This window comes from Mauremys mutica, chromosome 3, assembly GCF_020497125.1.
Source record: "Mauremys mutica isolate MM-2020 ecotype Southern chromosome 3, ASM2049712v1, whole genome shotgun sequence".
NCBI lineage: Eukaryota > Metazoa > Chordata > Testudines > Geoemydidae > Mauremys > Mauremys mutica.
This window is the reverse complement of record NC_059074.1, coordinates 89,776,643-89,797,181: the sequence shown is the minus strand read 5'-3', so window position 1 is coordinate 89,797,181 and position 20,539 is coordinate 89,776,643. Positions and strand designations below refer to the sequence as shown.

At 41.1% G+C, this 20,539-nt stretch overlaps 1 protein-coding gene across 3 annotated transcripts; it reads left to right on the top strand.

Annotated features, from left to right (window-relative positions):
• Positions 1–973: 973 nt before the first annotated feature.
• Positions 974–20,539, top strand: GPRC6A (G protein-coupled receptor class C group 6 member A). 3 transcript variants are annotated; one of them, XM_045011230.1, is made up of 6 exons: positions 974–1,167; positions 9,740–10,043; positions 12,082–12,393; positions 15,372–15,584; positions 16,667–16,790; positions 18,064–20,539. In XM_045011230.1, the coding sequence occupies exons 1-6, from the start codon at positions 974–976 to the stop codon at positions 19,185–19,187; spliced, it is 2,271 nt and encodes a 756-aa protein (XP_044867165.1). In that variant the 3' UTR covers positions 19,188–20,539. The 3 variants fall into 3 exon arrangements, with proteins under 3 accessions (XP_044867165.1, XP_044867163.1, XP_044867164.1); XM_045011228.1 differs by having other exon boundaries at positions 12,082–12,909; XM_045011229.1 differs by lacking the exon at positions 15,372–15,584 and having other exon boundaries at positions 12,082–12,909.

Below are 20,539 nucleotides of genomic sequence, written 5' to 3'. Positions count from 1 at the left end.
ACATTTACATGGAGGCTCAGTGTCTCTGTGCTGTACAGTTGGCTACCTATCGGCATGAAGTGGGATTCCATGTGATATAGTCCTGTGGATTTGGCCGGAAGTGTTGTTGCTGAGAGTGGCTATTCCCTGCCACTCACAGATCAGAGCCATCATGTTCATGGAGATTATTTCTGCAGAGTCCAACGGAGAAGAGATGATACACGCATTCCTTCTAACAAAATAGAGCTCAGACCAGCTTGTTTTTCACTGATTTATTGCCTTTCAGGCTCAAAAAGCAGAGGGCATGATCTGGCCCTTTACTTACTCAGCACATGCTCCAAAGCCCATTGAAGTCAATGGGAGCTGGGCTTTGGATCAAGCCCATCCAAACGTGTATTTTATACCAAGATGTTAAAAAGTTCTCAGAAAATGGCTGTGAGAAAATGCAGTCTGGAGACAACTTCTTCTTTCAGGCCTGCTCCAAAGCCCACTGGAGTCAATGGGACTCTTTCCAATATCTTCAATGGGTTTTAGATCCGGCCTTTAAAGCTTTTTGTGGCAAAATTGTGCATATGGTATTTCTACTAGTATTTTACATGGTTTGATATTCATATGCCTTGAGCTGGAAGATATTCAGGGTATACTTTTGACAGAGTATCCCACATTTACATCAAAATATTTGACATATGATTCATATACAGCCCAATAATATATTACTGTAAGTACACAGAATTTTTGTGCCCAACATCCCATCTATTTTAATAAATCTATTTCAGGGCTCTCACTCAGCTGTTTGTAAGAGTATTACATTAGTGGCATCAAGGAAATAACATGAGCCTTTTGAACTAAACACAGGCATCTGGCGAGGTGTGACTAGCTTTCAGTGCAGCCCTATTCCTTTGCTGCTGTTTACAGGTGAAATAGGAACAGTGTTGTTGGCACTGTAGCTAGCTTAATTGACTCAAGGCAGCTAGTAAGCAAGGGAAACAGAAACATGGCATTAGTTGCTTTGTTGATTCCCTGCTTTGTGATCAGCTTTGATGTCACCCACTCTTGCCAGAATGATGACAATTTTGTGGGTGCCAGTTCTCCTGGGGACATTGTCATCGGAGGTTTGTTTGCAGTTCATGGCAAAATGCTACATCCAGAAGAACACCCCATGAGACCAGTGATTCAGAATTGTGCTGGGTGAGTAACATTGCAAATAATACAAATGAAATACCAAGATGATATCACTGAAACCACTCATGAGCAGACATCAAAAATGCTTGATAAATTGCATTTCTGAATAATTATTTCTTAAAAACAGGTTAGTCTTGTGAATCCTCCCAGTAAGTGTGTGTGTGTGTGTGTGTGTGTGTGTGTGTGTGTGTGTGTGTGTGTGTGTGTGTACAGAGCACAGAGTAGTGTAATAATATGCTCCCCAGAAGATACTGTGACCAGCTGAACTTGGGGGTGACTCTTCCTCTGATCACCTGGATCTATTTACCCCTGGAAGCAAATGGCATTGGAGGTTGGGGATGAGTAATCTTTTTCATTTCAATTATCATTTTAGCTCTGATTTGTTTTTATTTGCCTAAACAGTACCCTACTGTATTATTATTTATTATCAGTAGTGCCTAAGAACCCTAATCCTGGACCAGTGCCCCACTGTGTTGGGGCCCTGTACAAACACAGAACAAATAGAGCTTAAAATCCATTGTAGTACCTTACATCTTAAGTATTGGTCATATAATAATACACCTCTACCCCGATATAACGTGACCCGATATAACACAAATTCGGATATAATGTGGTAAAGCACCGCTCCACACTCCGGCGTATCAAAGCAAGTTCAATATAACACGGTAAGATTTTTTGGCTCCCGAGGACAGTGTTAAATTGGGGTAGAGGTATATATCATTTGAACATGTTGTATTGGCCAGCACTGTATATTGTATATGTTCTAAATTATAGTATATTATTTTTATTGAAGGTGGAGAAATTGACTAAGGGAGAGGCTGTTCTAGATTTGATTCTAACAAATAGGAAGGAACTGGTTGAGTATTTGAAGGTGGAAGGCAGCTTGGATGAAAGTGACCATGAAAGGATAGTGTTCATGATTGTAAAGAATGACAGAGGGGAAAAACAGACTTTAAGAATAAATAAAATGGACTTTAAGAAGGTCAACTTTAGCAAACTCGAAGAATTGATAGGTAAGATACCATGGGAATCAAGTCTAAGGGGGAAAAAAAGTTCAGAAGAGATGTCAGTTTTTAAAAGAGACATTATTAAAGGCAGAAGAGCAAACTACCCCAATGAGTAGACAAGATAGGAAGAGATCATGCTGGCTTATCTAGCTTATCCAGGATATCTTCAATGACCTGAAACTCAAGAAAGAGTCAGAGAAAAAGTGGAAACTAAGTCAAATTACAAAGGATGAATATTTAAAAAAACAACACAAACATGCAGGGACAAAATTAGCAAGACCAAGGCACAAAATGAGATTACACTAGCTAGAGACATAAAGGGTAATAAAAAAACATTTTATGAATACATTAGAAGCAAGAAGAAGACCAACGACAGGGCAGACCCATTACTCAATGATGAGGGAAAGACAATAACAGAAAACACAGTAATGGCCAAAATGTTAAATGCCTTTTTTTGTTTCAGTTTTCACCAAACAGGTTAGCAGTGATTGGACGACTAACAAAGTGAATATCAGTGTAAATAGGATAGGATCTGAGGCTAAAATAGGGAAAGAACAAGTAGACAAGTTAGATGTCTTCAACTTGGCAGAGCCTGACAAAATACATCCTAGACTGCTTAAGGAACTGGCCAAAGAGATCTCTGAGCCATTAGCAATTATCTTTGAGAGCTCGCAGAGGGTGGGAGAGATCCCAGAGGACTGGAAAGTTATCTATCTATAAAAAGGGGAATAAGGACACAGGGAATTATAGACCAGTCATCTTAACTTTGGTATCTAGAAAGATAATGGAACAAATAATCAATAGTCAAACAATCTATTTGTAAGCATCTAGAAGATAATAAGGTAATAAGTAACAGTGAACACGGATTGATCAAGAACAAATCATGTTAAACCAACCTAATAATCTTCTTTGACAGGGTAACAAATCTTGTGGATGAGAGTGGGGGAAAGCAGTAGATAATATGATATTTCTCAACTTTGGTAAGGTTTTTGATACTGTCTCACCTAACCTGTTCATAAGCAAACTAGAGAAATATAGCCTAGACAAACCTACTATAAGGTGGGTGCACAACTGGTTGGAAAACTGTAGTCAGAGACTAGTTATCAACGGTTCAGTCAAGCTGGAAGGGCATATCAAGGGGTGTCTTGGATCCAGTTCTTTATAATGATACTATACTTATCTCATAGAAATGGAAGGGACCATGAAAGGTCATCAAGTCCAGCCCTAGGGGTCTTTACTAGCAGGACCAAGTACTGATTTTGCCCCAGATCTCTAAGTGGCCTCCTCAGGGATTGAACTCAGAACCCTGGGCTTAGCAAGCTAATGCTCAAACCATGCTATCCCTCCCCCATGCTAGTCAATATCTTTATTTGGATAATAGCACAGAGAGTACACATATAAAGTTTGCAGATGATACCAAGCTGGGAGAAGTTGCAAGTACTTTGGAGCACAGTATTAGAATTCAAAATGATCCTGACAAACTAGAGAAATGGTCTGAAATAAACAGGATGAAATTCAATAAAGACAAATGCAAAGTACTCCACATAGGAAGGAATAATCAATTACACAAATACAAAATGGGAAATGATTGCCTAGGAAGTAGTACTGCAGAAAAGGATCTGGGGTTATTGTGGGTCACAAACTGAATATGTTGCAACAATGTAATAGTGTTGCAATAAAAGCAAACATCATTCTGGGATGTATTAGCAGGAGTGTTGTAAGACACAAGAAATAATTCTTCCACTCTATTCAGGACTGATAAGACCTCAGCTGGTATACTGTGTCCATTTCTGGGCACTACACTTTGGGAAAGATGTGGACAAGTTAGAGAAGAATCCAAAGGAGAGCAACAAAAGTTATTAAAGGGTTAGAAAACATTACTAATGAGGAAAGGTTGAGGAGGAGGAGGGTTTTTTTAGGCTGGAGAGGAGAAGACTGAGGGGGAGACATGATAGTTTTCAAGTACATAAAAGTTTGTTATAAAGCAGAGGGTGATAAATTGTTCTCCTTATCTGCTGAAGCCAGGACAAGAAGTAATGGGCTTAAATTGTAGCAAGGAAGATTTGGGTTAGACATTAGGAAAAACTTCCTAACTGCAAGGGTAATTAAGCACTGGAACAAATTACCTTGGGAGGTTGTGGAATCACCATTGGGGTTTTTTAAGAATAGTCTTAAGACTGTATTTTAACAATACATGTCAGGGATGGTCTACTAGGAGTATTATGAATAGGACATTAACAAACAGCAAAATAAATGCATAAATTAGGTAGCTGTTTGAAGTGTGTAAAATTATAATCCATTTTCACGTGAAAAATATGTATTTGAAACACAAATAATGTGTGTTGAAACATAAAGTACTGTTTTTCTTTATCATTTATAAATTAAAAATGAGATCCTTGAAATAGTATTTTATTGAATTTCATAAAAGACCCAGGGTGGGATTTTGAAGAGTACCTAATGAATTAGGAGCAATGGCTTTCAATGGGACAAGTGATCCTAACTCACTCAGGCACTTTTCAAAATTCTGCCCCAAATCTATAGCCAGATACCGAAGCTCTTCATTAATCAAAGGGTACGTCTACACTACGGGATTATTCCGAATTTACATAAACCGGTTTAACAAAACAGATTGTATAAAATCGAGTGTGCGCGGCCACACTAAACACATTAAATCGGTGGTGTGCGTCCACGGTCCGAGGCTAGCGTCGATTTCTGGAGCATTGCACTGTGGGTAGCTATTCCATAGCTATCCCATAGTTCCCGCAGCCTCCCCCGCCCCTTGGAATTTCCGGGTTGAGATCCCAGTGCCTGATGCGGCAAAAATCATTGTCGCGGGTGGTTTTGGGTAAATGTCGTCAGTCACTCCTTCCGCTGAGAAAGCAACGGCAGACAAGCATTTCGTGCCTTTTTTCCCTGGATTGCCCTGGCAGATGCCATAGCATGGCAATCATGGAGACTGTTTAGCCTTTTGTGACTGTCACCATATGTGTACTAGATGCCGCTCACAGAGGCGATTCAGCAGCGCTACACAGCAGCATGCTTTTGCTTTTGCATGATAGCAGAGATGGTTACCAGCCATATTGTACCATCTACCATGCCATAAATTGGTAATAAGATGATCGTGGCTACCAGTCCTTTTGCACTGCACCATCTGTTGCTGTCATAAGTGCCCCTGGCTGCTCTTAGCCAGGGGCGCAAAAGCCAAAATTGGGAATGACTCCCTGAGTCAATCCCTCCTTTTTGGTATCTAAAAATAGAATCAGTCCTGCCTAGAATATGGGCAAGTGTACTAGAGAACCACTGTATCATAGAACCAGAGAGCACAGCTGCTCTGTGTCAGATCCTGCAGAAATTATGAGCTGTATTCTATTCACAGGGGGTGCTCCTGCAACAACCCCACCTGTTGATTCTGTTCTTTCCTCAGCCTTCCTGGGCTACCGTAGCATTGTCCCCCCACTTGTGTGATGAAGTAATAAAGAATGCAGGAATAAGACACAGTGACTTGTTAGTGAGATATGAGTGGAAGGCAGCCTCCAGCTGCTATGATAGTCCAGACAGGACAGTAAGGAGTGTGTAGGAGAGGAGCCCAGCATCCCTCTGCTAGTCCAGGGGCAATTGAATCTTTTCTTTACACATGACGGGTGGGGGCTGATGGAGCTCAGCCCCCTGTTGCTATGATGATGATGGTTATCAGCCATACTGTACCATCTACCAGGAAAAATTAGGGCCAGGCGCCCTTGATCGACCTAACAGATGCTAGTCAGCATGGTTACCAGTCCTTTTGCACTGCCCCATGTGCCAATAGGCTGATGATGAGGACGGATACCAGCCATATTGTACCATCAGCCATCCATAGCGTGGGGGGAGCAAGGATGTTGGTGTTGAGTGCTGCACCATCGCGTCTATCTGCAGCATTCAGTAAAGATAGGGTGACATGTAAAAGAGTCAAGAGAGGATTGTTTTCCCTTTCACTTCTGGGGGTGGGGGGGGGGTGCGTAAATTGCCTAGCTATGCCCTGACCCACCGCGGACACTGTTTTTGACCCTAGAAGCATTTGGAGCTCAGCCAAGAATGCAAATGCTTTTCAGAGACTGCAGGAACTGTGGGATAGCTTGAGTCCTCCAGTCCATGAGCGTCCATTTGATTCTTTGGCTTTCCATTACGCTTGTCACGCAGCAGTGCGCTGAGTCCCTGCTATGGCATCTGTCTGGAGATTTTTTAAAAATGATTTTGAATTTCGTCTTCTGTAACGGAGCGCTGATAGAACAGATTTGCCTGCCCTTACAGCGATCACGTCTGCATCGTCCATGCGGGAGCTCTTTCTTTATTTTGAGTTTTAACTGCATCACCACACGTGCTGATCGGAGCTCGACGCTGGGCAAACAGGAAATATTCAAAAGTTTGCGGGGCTTTTCCTGTCTACCTGGCCACTGCATCCGAGTTCAGATTGCTGTCCAGAGCGGTCAGTGGTGCACTGTGGGATACCGCCCGGAGGCCAATACCGTCGATCTGCGGCCACACTAACCCCAATCCGATATGGTAATACCGATATTAGCGCTACTCCTCTCGAGGAGTACAGAAACCGGTTTAAAGAGCCCTTTATACCGATATAAAGGGCCTCTTAGTGTGGACGGGTGTGGCGTTAAATCGGTTTTACGCTCCTAAAACCGGTTTAAACGCCTAGTGTAGACCAGGCTAAAGTTCTCAGTGAGTACTTTTGCTGAATAAGGACTGAGCAAGGATATTACGATTTGGTCTGCAAAAGTGAAAATCATAGAATCATAAAACAGCAAGGGACCTCAATAAGTCATCTACTCCAGTCTCATGCACTGAGGCAGGACTAAGTATTACCTAGACCAGAGGTGGGCAAACTACGGCCCGCGGGCCGGATCCAGCCCGGGAGCCATTTTAAACCGGCTCGGGGAGCAGGGTTGGGGGCCGCATCATGGGGCTCCCAGAAGCCACGGCATGGCCCTGCTCCGTCTCCTATGCGCACCAATGGCCCCGCTACAATGGGAAATGTAGGGGCAGTGCCTGCAGACAGGGCAGCGTTCAGAGCTGCCTGGCCACGCCTCTGTGTAGGAGCCAGAGAAGGAACATGCTGCTACTTCCGGGAGGCACTTGAGGTAAGCCTGCACCCCTGAGCCTCTCTGCATGCCCCAACCCTCTGCCCCAGCCCTGATCTCCCTCCTGCCCTCCAAATCCCTCGATCCAAGCCCAGAGCACCCTCCTATACCACAAACCTCTCATCCCCAGCCCCACCCCAGAGCCTGCACCCCCAACCAGAGCCCTCACCCCCTCCTACACCCCAACCCCAATTTTGTGAGCATTCATGGCCCGCCATATAATTTCTATTCCCAGATGTGGCCCTCGGGCCAAAAAGTTTGTCCACCCCTGTCCTAGTAACTGACTACAACTTTGTCAGACCCAGTGGTTTTCCTGTATGCTGATTTTTTAAATCCTGGTACAAACCGTCAATTTTCATTTTGAGTTCTGGGTTCAAAGGAACACAACATTTGAAAGTGCAAATCATTTGAAATATTCAGGTGTCACCTGGTTTTGCATCACAATTATAAAAATTGCAAATTTTGAGCAATTTTGATGCAAAATCATAAATTCATAGATTCTGGGGCTGAAAGGGACCTCGAGAGGTCATCGAGTCCAGTCCCCTGCCCTCATGGCAGGACCAAATACTGTCTAGACCATCCCTGATAGACATTTATCTAACCTACTCTAAAATATCTCCAGAGATGGAGATTTCACATCCTCCCTAGGCAGTTTATTCCAGTGTTTAATCACCCTGACAGTTAGGAACTTTTTCCTAATGTCCAACCTAAACCTCCCTTGCTGCAGTATAAGCCCATTGCTTCTTGTTCTATCCTTAGAGGCTAAGATGAACAAGTTTTCTCCCTCCTCCTTTTGACACCCTTTTAGATACCTGAAAACTGCTCTCATGTCCCTTCTCAGTCTTCTCTTTTCCAAACTGAACAAACCCAATTCTTTCAGCCTTCCTTCATAGGGCATGTTCTCTTAGGGTGACCAGACAGCAAGTGTGAAAAATCGGGACAGGGGGTGTGGGGTAATAGGAGCCTATATAAGAAAAAGACCCCAAAATCGGGACTATCCCTATAAAATTGGGACATCTGGTCACCCTTTGTTCTCTAGACTTTAATCATTCTTGTTGCTCTTCTCTGTACCCTCTCCAATTTCTCCACATCTTTCATAAATTGCTCCACTTAAAATTGATTCCAGCTTCACTCAAAGCCTTGTGAACCTTACAGAACCTTGGCCAAGTGTGGAGATGAGGTAGTCTTAGGGTACGTCTATACTTACCTGCCGGGTCGACGTGTAGCGTTCGACTTCTCGGAGTTTGAACTATCACGTCTAATATAGACGTGATAGTTCGAACTCCGAACGCGCTCCCGTCGACTCCGGAACTCCACCACCGCGAACGGCGGTGGCGGAGTCGACGGGGGAGCTGCGGACTTCGATCCTGCAGCGTCTGGACAGGTGAGTACTTCGAACTAAGGTAGTTCGAGTTCAGCTATGCTATTCGCGTAGCTGAACTTGCATACCTTAGTTCGACACCCCCCTCCCCTTAGTGTAGACCAGGCCTTATTGTAAATATTTTGTACATCTCTACTTATGATTAAGGGTCTGATCCAATGAGAAACTTTCCACTGACTTCAATGGGCTTTGGATCAGGCCCTAAGAGCATCCACCCAAAAGCTATATGGGTTTCAGATTATAGTCTCAGAAATGTTTATTTCCCTAGAGTCTTTTCTCTTTCTGTTTAAGACCATAAGAACTTTAGTGCTGCCACACTAGGTTAAATCAATGGTCCACCTAGCCCAGTATCCTGTCTCGGACAGTGGCCAGTACCAGAGATTCAGGGGCATTCAAAGAACAGGGTAATTTTGGAGAGATCCATCCCTGTCTTCCCCTCCTGGCTTCTAGCTGTCAGAGGTTTAGGGTTGCCCAAAGCATGGGGTTACATCCCTGACCATCTGGCTAATAGCCATTGATAGACCTATTCTCCATGAACTTATCTAGCTCTTTTTTGAACAATTATATTTTTGGCTATTACAACATCCTACAGCAATGAGTTCCACAGGTTAATTGTGCATTGTATGGAAAAAGTACTTCCTCATCAGGTGTATGTTGAAGGAAAATGCTTCAAACAGAAAATTATGGCCAAATCCTCAGGCGATGTATGTTAGCGGAGAGCTCTGAATTCGACAGAGCTCTGCTATTTATACCAGCTGAGGATCTGGCCCATTAATGTATATAGTTTGACAATTGAATAGCAAGGTGTATTCTGCTTCTCCATCACATTCAAATTCATATTTACATTGTATTAAAGGTTTTGTGTTTAAAGGCTTCCTAAATCTCACATTTGAATGTGAGACAAAACAAACTAAATTTAATATTTTCCCCCAAAACCAAACAAATCACATGCAATAACAATGTTGACATTTCATTTTAGTGAATGTTAGGGGCTAAAGAACTGCTTCTGTTCCACCCTTGATTCTGCAAATCTTTACTAAAGTAACAATTCTGTTTCATGACAGTTTCGAAATTCAAGTGTTTCTTCAGACTCTTGCGATGATACATGCCATTGAAATGATCAACAATTCAACACTGTTATCTGGAATTAAACTGGGCTATGAAATCTACGACACTTGTGCAGAAGTTACAAAGGCCATGGGAGCAGCTTTGAGGTTCCTGGCTAAATTCAATGCTTCCAAGGACACAGTAGAATACAAATGTAACTATTCAGACTACATACCAAGAATTAAGGCTGTCATAGGTTCCAGCTACTCTGAAATAGCAATGGCAGTTTCAAGGCTATTGAACTTGCAACTAATCCCACTGGTAAGTTTGGGGCGATATTTTCATTTTGAATAGAGGACCAAATTTAGCAATGGTATAAGCAGGCACTGCACCAGTTGAAATGAATGATAGTTGCACGTACAGATTTGGCCCAAAGACTTGTCTGCTGTCTTCAGGAATCAAAGAGGGAAAGTGCTGCCAGTGCTGACACTGCAGTCACTCTCTTGCAGTTATTCAATGGAAGGACATAAAGCAAGAGCCCTCATTTGCCCTCTAAACCAGGGGCTGGGGAAACTGAGGGCCTGATCCAAAATCCACTGAAGTCAGTGAGTGTCTTACTTAGTCTGGGGTGACTGTGTTAGTGTCTTGTCCTGTGCTGAAAAAAGACGAAGATCTAGTTTGGGGATAAATCTGGAAATTCTCCTCTCCCGCTCCGTAGAGCATCCAAGGATTGGTGGAGCACATGGTGCCCAAGCCACATCCTCCCTGCAGCCAAATATCCTTATCCATCCCTGACATAGAATCCGGGAGAATGGAATGGAATCAATGAGACTGCTCATATGTTTAAATTTAGGCACATGCTTCAGTATCTGCCTTTGGGATGCTCCAGTGGTGCAAAAGGGGTGGAATTGGGGGCCAGGATCTAGTCCTGAATATACTGCTAACAGTACGGAACACATCACTTTGACTATATAATAGGACATAGTAATTAGAGAGATAGGAAAAGACATGTAAGATCACTAAATCCCTCCTCTGCAATGATAGGATGGGATCGTGCTCTCCAGCTCCCCTATTGGGCAGACACTAAACTGATCCTAAACTTGATCTTAATCAAAAGGCAGGTTATAGGAACAAATCATACATTGGCATAGGGAGATGGCAAAGATGACCTAATAGAAGCTTTTCCCATCACTAATTTCTATAATCAGCTAACAACAATAATAGTTGGTATCAACCAGCCTGGTCGTCCTTCCCTTGTTGGCAAGTTTGTATTTATTTTGACAGTTAAGATGCCAAGGAGGACAGGGAATGTGTGCAAAGGAAAATCCCCAAAGACAAACAGGGATTAAAAGTTACTTTAGTTTAAGTTAAACTTTTCCACTCATAGATATCTGAGTTATAGTCCATGGAATCAGTGCATCAGCTAGTTTTATAAAAGAGTTTGTCTCACTCTTTCTGGAACTACACTTTCCAACTATTTGCTACTATTTTCTCAGGGATGTTCCGCCAGTAGATATTGAGATTGTATATTTATTTAAAATTAATTAAAGTTCTGATAAATGAATATGTATCTTTGTAAATGGTTCTGCCAGGCTTGGTGATAGTTGTGCCCTACAAAGACTAAGGATATCAACAGTTTGAACAGTAACTATTTGAATACTTCCAAAAATGTTGATTAGTATTTTTTAATAGCAGGTTGACGTCATCTGAACAAAGTTTATCTGTAAAATAAAATGACAGTACTAGCATAGTTGTCATTTCTTCTTTTAACACCAGATCCTTAGCCATCATTAAGATCCCTCTGTGCCACCAGAGCAGGCCAAAGGATCAGAACCATAAAGGTATTTAGATGCCTAAAGATGCAGATAGGTGCCTAGGCACTGTTGAAAATCCCACTAGGCACCTGTTTGCATCTTTAGTTCCCTAAATACCTTTACAAATCTGGCCCAGAATCCTCACACCAGCCCTAAATAGTCAGCTGATCTTTCCCCTGACATGGAGGAATCCTCATCCAGCTTTGCATCACCCATGCCAATTGTCTAACTTATTGGGAATGTTGGGGACAGCAAAAGGGTAGGGAGGAGGGAGGTTCAGGTCATGACAGGGTGGAGGTGGAGTGTGATGAACCAGGTGATCCGGGGCTGCTGGGAATGTCTCTGAAGCCCCCAGCCAGCCTCAGGATTGGGGGAGGCAGAAAGATGGCTTAGAGCCACTTTTGCTTCTCCCACGCACAGCTGCATCAGGCTCAAACTTGGCACACCTGAGGATTAAACCTTTAGTTCAAAGCACAGCTTGGGATCTCTTGGCATCTACTCAGAATTCACAGTTTCTGTAACTGAAATGTTCTGTCCCTTCCTAGGTTAGTCACGCATCAAGTGCTGAAATCCTCAGTGACAAAATCCGCTTTCCTTCCTTCTTACGCACTGTGCCTAGTGATTTTTATCAGACGCGAGCAATGGCCCGCTTGATCCACAGGTCTGGATGGAACTGGATTGGATTAATAGCCACTGATGATGACTATGGACGATCTGCTCTGGAGAGCTTTGGGATACAGGCCATGGCAAACAATGTCTGTATTGCTTTTAAAGAAATGTTGCCAGCCTATCTCTCTGATGGCACCATTAATGCCAAAGTTAATCAAGCACTCGAGAAGATTGTCCAGGAAACCAGGGTAAATGTAATTGTTGTCTTTCTCAGACAATTCCACGTAACAAAATTATTTAGAAAAGCAATTGAGAGGAACATACATAAAATCTGGATTGCAAGTGATAACTGGTCAGCTGCCGTCAAGATTACTACCATTCCCAACATCAAGCACCTTGGAACAGTCGTGGGATTTGCATACAAAAGTGAAAACTTGTCTACGTTTCATGACTTCTTGAAAACCCTGCATTTGCAACCCACTGAAAACAACATGTTCTTAAAAGAATATAGTGTGCTTTTGTCAACCTGCGCACATGTGGAGGACCAGGATTTGAACAAGTGCCTTTCAAATTATTCTCAGGAGAATTTGATCTACGAGGCTGGGATGTGCAGTCAGAGCTGGAGAGATGATTTTCTGAGGGCCAACATTGAGCCAGGATTTATCCAAAGTACTATGCTCGCAGTCCATGCTATTGCATATGCTGTACGGGAGCAGTGCAAAGACAGAGACTGCAAGAATCCTGTTGCTTTTGCTCCCTGGGAAGTAGGTTTATGATACTTCTGCATTTCCTCCTCTATGAACACCATTCATTCCCTAGTTCTTCTTTGTTACCCATATTCACTAGCTGTGCACTTCTGTCCTCTTGTTACTGTGTAACCTACTCTTTCCCACCAGAAACCTGTTCCTTGAATTGAGGCACATGGGTACATGTTTAGTCCTTCCTTCACTGCTGCTATGCCAATTTAAACCAAGGTTTGTATACTAGAGATTGGTCAGACATCTTAGATACAATCAGAACAATCTAATCAATCTATTTTTAAGAGGTTAACAGCCACTACATCTCCCAGGTACTAAAGACCCAGAGGCTGCATACCAATTTAACAATATGCAGTGGATGCTCTTGATAGATGGGATTATTAGAGAAGAAGTTATTCAAAGCATTTCCCACTTCCTCCCAACATTACTTCCATCTTGCCTGGGTTCAGTTGTCTTTCATCTGACATGAAACTTCACCTGAAAGTCAAACTGAAGCAAACCATTCTTTTGTATGTGTATGTGTTAATCTTGATTTTACGCTGGAGTGAATGACAGAAAAAGCAGGCCCTGATATCTTTGGGATGGGTAAAGTATTCTGCCTAATACCCATCTGGTTTTGGGGGTGGGTGGAGTGGGGAAAGAGCAGGAGAAATCAAACAAATAAACCTGACCTGACCTTTTACCGAAGTACCTGGTCAGGCCTATTCACTTCTACACACTTTTACTGGGATAGTTAAACAAAGATCATTTAAAAGGCAAACAAACTCTGAAGCACCCTGACCTGTTGTGACCTGTTATCCCAGGTCAGGGCAGGTCAAACCAAGATAGAGATTGAAGAAAACATCAACTTTTTACATAAACTTTTAAACACAAAGGACCTGGTATAAGTGGCTACAACTTTACTAACTGCAGTGGAATTGCATTAATATCACAGCTGAATTTATAGTCCAAAGCCTATAGGGCATAGGAATTAACCTGTTTAGAGTCCAAGACACAGGGAGTTGCGAGAGTTGACTAATATGCACTGCTTTGAAAATGTATCCCTTAGGGTTCACGCTTAAGCCCACGAGCAGGTATATTCAAAGTTTAGGCTGAAACGGAATCTTTAGCACATCTCCCTGTACTGAGAAACCACGAGGTCAGTGGAGATTCAGCCTTTGCAACTAACTGGTTCCAGTTGACATATGATCCTAGACAAATCAGAAAGAGACAATTATTCAAAAGTGGTCTCTAATTTGGGATTTCTCTGTTTCTGGGTACCCAGACATCAAAGGCCTGATTTTCAGAGGCATTGAGTTCTGATTACATCTAGATTTCTAGGCACTCAATGCCTCTGAAAATCAGGCACAAGGTGTCTGAAGTTAGACATCAAAAAACCTGAGGCATCCAAAGTTAAAGGCTACTTTTGAAACTTTGGCCTCAGCCTCTTAGTAACTTAGGGCCTGGTGCTCCTCTCATATACACTAGTGAAAATTAGGCAGAATTCTATTAAAGATAAACTTTGCACTTACGCCAGTGTAGCATGAATGAAGTTATAGTTACACTAGTATCAGAGGGGTAGCCGTGTTAGTCTGGATCTGTAAAAAGTTATCTCTAGACTGATTCTTGCCTGCATATTTATACCTGTCTCTGGAAATTTCCACTACATGTGTCTGACGAAGTGGGTTTTCACCCACGAAAGTTCATGCTCCAATACATCTATTAGTCTATAAGGTGCCACAGGACTCTTTGTCGCTAGTTACACTAGTGTAACTGAGAGCAGAAACTGGCCTAACACATTTGTATTCGAAGGAATGGTTCTTTGATTGTATTCAAACAGAAGATGTTTGTATAAGAAAATGTAATGACTTGAAAGGCTGTTAACTTCAAAATTCCCTCTCAGCCCCATCATGTAACCGTGGCATTAGATGACTCATCTTAATCAGAGTCACATTTGAAAAATGTTAGAATTGGATATGGATCTGAACAATCCCAAAGCTTTGGGAGAGTTTGGATCTGGATCCATATCTAAACTCTGTCCATCTCTACCTCAGATACAGCTGAACAATAATGGCTGGCATCAGCCAGGGCAAGTTCTGTACAAAAGGATCGTTCTTGAAGGCCTTCTCCATTGCTTGTCAGCAGGATCTTCTCCTTTCCCCATTGTACCAAACTGTCACAAGCTGGACACGCAATAATATGATCATTTGTGTGATTATATAAAGTAATGATAAGAAAACTGCTTTTTATGTATATACGCCAAAAGGGACCTGTATGATTGTCTTGTTTGGCCTCCTGCCTAATGTAATTCTATGGCCTGTGTTATGTAGGTCATATGAGATGATCATAATGGTTCCTTCTGATTTTAAGATTTTTATATTCCTAAAAGCAGTATATCTTATCTTTATGCAATCATATAAATAATAAACTAGATCCATTTTACCAAACTGAAAGGAAATTGATTTGTTTGCTTATTTTTACTGCTACAGCTGCTTGAAGAACTTAAAAAAGTAACTTTCAGTGACAATGAAAAAGAAGTTCATTTTGATGCCAAAGGAGACCTTAACATGGGATATGATGTACTTCTCTGGAAGGAAATCAGTGGCCACATGGTGATCACTGAGATAGCAGAATATGACCTGCAGGAAGATGACTTTATCTTCAAGGATGAGGAGAAAGAAATGGAGTTTCTGAATTTAAAGGTATCTAGAGGACACACTGTGCTTGTACTGTAAAATGTGAAAGTGTTAGTGAACAAAATATGGTTTGGGAAGTTTGTTCCATGCCCTTGCCCTTCTTCTGCAGAATATAGCACTTGGGGGTATGTATTTAATATTCACTTCACACGTACTTAGTATTATTAGTGAAGACTCCTCCCGGATGTCATGGTTCAAATGCTCCATTACTTTAGAGACGGATTCTGCCACTCAGGTTTACTCTGACTAATACCTCGATCTGCGAGTGGTCTCAATTATTTCAGTTGAAACATTGCTGAGATCCAGCTCCTCCTATAGATGCTTTCCTATTGGACAGTTTACAAGTTACGTCTGTCCTAAGACTTCTATTGAAGAACTTGATAGTTTCGTTCTAATTTAAAAAGTAATTATGTAGAAATGTCAACTTCTTAGCAAAGCATCTATTCTTTTTGTTTATGGTCTCTTTAGTGACAAAAATAAGCCTTTGTTGCTCTTTGCTTCTACTAACCTTGCAGAGTCAACACAGCTAAAAAAGAGTGTACTAAAATTATGTTCCTTCTGGTGCCTTATCGATAGAACTGTTGTCCAACCCCATTGCTGTTTTTTGGGATTGTGCGGGAAACAGCCCCAATCAGTTACACCTGGGCAACATTATAATCTTCAGTGGAGTTGCACAGATGACACTGAGGGCAAAATGTGATTGCCCAGCTGTGATTGAACACCTGATCTGATATAAAACCTATATTACTGGTGATGATGCAAAAGAAAGTACCCAAAGGTCAGATTCAGGGTCAAATTTTTAAAAGCATCAAAATGATTTAGAAGCTCAAGTCCCATTTTCAAAAATGACTTATGGGATTTGCGAAGTTATCAGTTACAAACTCCCCCATATATTTACTTGTAAAATGAAAACATATAGAAAGTATTGAGACAATAAACATGGAGCCCTACAATGCAATGTTTACAGAGTCATTTGTAGGTTGTATTAAAATGCTGTTTAATAGCAAAGAGTTTGATCAAACCGTAGAATGACCCGAGTGATTTTGTGCCTAGTTTGTGTTTTGTTTGTTTTCTCCATAACACTGCAGACAGTTAAATCAACGTGCTCCAGGAACTGTAGACCAGGGCAAATGAAGAAGGTTTCAGCAAGTCCGCACACATGCTGCTATGAGTGTGTGAACTGCCCAGAAGACCATTATACTAATCAGACAGGTAATAAATTATGATCCAAATAAAGCATTTGTTTTATTCATGTACAGTATATGCTTTGGAAATCTGGAAAAAACTTGTAATGAGATAAATATATTTTTCTACATTCAATGCCCTAAATACACAGGGCAGGAGTATTCAGCACACAACTCAGTTTACATTTTTTTTTAAATCAGTTCTTTCAAAGCTAAGGTGATTAGACGCCCCAATTCACTGGGTTTGTACTGGGATTGTGAGACAGTCCTGCTACCATATATGGTTCTGTTTAAGGTAGAAATGGCTTGAACCCAAAATCTGGATTCAAACACCCTTGAACTTTAAGAAAATTCAGATACAGATCCAAACTGACCCTTTATTTAACCCTGACCTCTCTAATGGACTGAATCAAACTTCCAATTCAAATAGCCCCAAATTTAGGATCTGATTCTACAACTGGATCCATGTAAGTGGAGGTCTATTGACTTCATCGAGGCATCATTTGGGCACAGGGGATTAATCACGTGGATCCAATGATAGGATCAGGGCCTAAGTTTGCATCTCTGGATCACTTCTCCTTAAAACTAGAACAGGGTCCTCCTAGTCGTTCTGCAGTACTTCCATTTCAATGTAAGTACTGTGGGTATTAGTTTTGGTTACCAAACACGTTTTGTCTATAATGGGAGTAGTGTCAGGTTAGAGTATACAATAATATCTCCTAGATGCACGTAGGACTTCAATACTGCCTTCAGTACCAGTACCTAATTTTAATAAAGCTTTAAAAAATGGGGAGTGAAGAGTAGAGGAGGGAAAGGGAAAAGGTGGTCTTAAGAAATTGTTCAATACCATATGTTTTGAACATTCTGATAGCAACCAGCAGTAAACTACCCTCTTTTTATGCTGTTCATAGAAACCAAAGCATTTGCAAAATTTCTCTGCAAAGCATTTTACAGATATGTTCAACAGAGCTGTGCCAAAAGGTAGCCCAGTTACAATACAGTTAGACTTTTAAAGGGCAAACTAGAGTAGTGTCTCTCCTCACTATTGTATTTTGAAAAGGTGTCTGTAAAATGAAAGTTACTGTAGGGTATTCAGAAGTTTCCCACACAGTAGAAATAGAATTTCTAGAGGAATTATAGTTCCAAGTATCCAGGAGGTAATAGGTTTAATTTAAAGGGTATTATTTTGGGTCCCAGATAAAACAACATTTGTCCTGTTCTAGAGCTCAGAATAAACCCTCTGTCTCTGATAATCGGCCTACTTTGGGCTTGCTCAGTAATCTCCACTTCTCTCCTTTTAGATATGGATTACTGCTTTCTGTGCAACAACAAAACTCACTGGTCGCCTGTGAACAGTACTACATGCTACAAAAAGACAGTCGAATACCTCAGCTGGAATGACTGGTTTGCTATTTTGCTAATAATCCTCTCTGGCCTTGGAGTTGTGTTGATTTTTGCAATTAGTACAATATTTACTAGAAACCTGGCTACCCCTGTCGTAAAGGCATCAGGTGGTTTAACTGTTTGTTATGTTATTCTCCTCTGCCACTTCTTCATTTTTGCTAGCACTGGCTTTTTCATTGGTGAGCCAAGGGAATTCAAATGCAAAACCCGGCAAGCTTTCTTTGGCATTAGCTTTGCACTCTGCATTTCGTGTATTTTAATGAAGTCACTGAAAATTTTACTGGCCTTCAGCTTTGATCCAAAATTACAGAATTTTCTGAAGTGTCTCTACAAACCTGTTCCTATTGTGGTCACCTGCACCGGAATTCAAGTTGTCATTTGCACTTTTTGGGTAATATTTAGAAGCCCTTTTGTTGAGCAAAATTTCTTTATCCGAAGAGTTATTATACTGGAATGTAATGAAGGTTCTATTGTGACTTTTGGGGTCATGTTAGGCTACATAGCTGCTCTGGCCTTTATTTGCTTCATATTTGCCTTTAAAGGCAGGAAATTACCTGAGAATTACAATGAAGCTAAATTCATAACCTTTGGCATGCTCATTTACTTCATAGCTTGGATTACATTCATCCCTGTCTATACAACTACGTTTGGTAAATACCGGCCAGCAGTTGAGATCACTGTTATTTTAATATCAAATTATGGAATCCTATGCTGCACCTTTCTTCCTAAGTGCTATATCATTCTTTATAAGCAAGAAACAAACACAAAATCTGCATTTCTCAAAATAATTTACAACTATTCCTCCAAAAGTGCAGGCTGCCTTACGGTAAGCCAAATTTCTTTGGAGTCTAACTGTACCACCCCCCAGTATCCCATCACAAACTCTTGCTGTAAAGCTGAAAAAACCTCTGTGAATGGCAACTGCCACTTTGAAGTCTCCAAACATAGTCTGATAAGAGAGAACGTTCCTCCAAAAAATACCGCTGGGACAATATCAAGGAAAAGACTGTCTAGCATATGACTGTGTAGCATTGGAGCAGCTAGATAGGGAAAGAATAATTTCAGGAAGCCAGCTCTTCTCCAGGTCTCCTGCCCCTTGGCTCTCCACAAGGCCTGTCCCGCCCACATAGGATGCATAAACAGCTGCACATTGGCATGACAATTCAGGAGACGGCCAAAAAAAAATAAACCCCACAAAAACTAAACACCACCAACCATCCTCAGGCAGAAAGAGGAGAGTGAAGGTGCTCAGATGCCAGGGTGATAAGTAACCAAAGAGACAGACTTGTATCAATAAGAAAGCCTTCCCCACAGTTCTGTATCTGCATTTATTGTCAGTCCCTTTCTCTCCCCCAAATCCTCACACACAGACTGTAGCTCCCATGCATAAGGAGGGAAGAATATGTCAAGAGAACCTGTCCCAGATTGCTTGTCCAGAGGTGTCATCTTTTTCCAAAGAAGGAAACTCTGTGTTAAAACATGATAATGGCACTTACTTCAACACTAAAGAATTCCCCCATCTCATTTGGATAAATCATTCGATGGCTGGGATCAATGAAAAATGTCATGAAAATTTTAGCTTTTATAATACTAGTAAAGAAGTCTTGAAAGAAAAATGACAATGAACTCTTTCTGACACCAAGAAACAGCACAAAGTTTGACTGATATTAAATAAGATTGTAAAGAACAGTTGGTTAGTTATGCCATTAACCTGCAAAATTGGAAAATATCACTTTATATTTTAACTTCTATGCAATGGTAGTCCAGAATTTCACAGATTTCGTAAATATAACTTTGGCATAGTGGGCCTCATTCTCACTTATACAAGCATAAATCATAAGTAACTTGAAGTCAAGGAAGATCAAAATCAGGCCCACTGATTCCGGTGTCATTTTACTTACTTCTCTATTAGCAATCTACTAAACATGAAAATGAATACTTTTATATTATACTTTTGTAGTGTTTTAACAGTGTCTATTAAAACAAACCTTTGATTTTTGTGCTAAAACAGGCAATTCAGTATGCTATTTTTCTTATTATAGATCACTTTCAACTATAAGCATATACAACACAGTGATTTTGACATGAAAACGTACACTCATTTATAATGAGTGTGAATTATACAGGTGCAACTCATGTTCAGGAATGAGCAATTGTGCTTACAATTTCTGAGCCTGATTAAAAGTATATCTGTATATATAATTGTATATATGATTGCTGCTCATACATCACAATGTGGTAAGAATTCTGTTCTGAATGTAAAACCTTTTGTATTGTAAATCTGAAATTGCTGGAGTTTAGCTGCTTCTGCAACAGCAAAACTCATGAAAAAGAGAGAAACACAGCTCATGCTAAGCTGGTCATTTTTTAGCA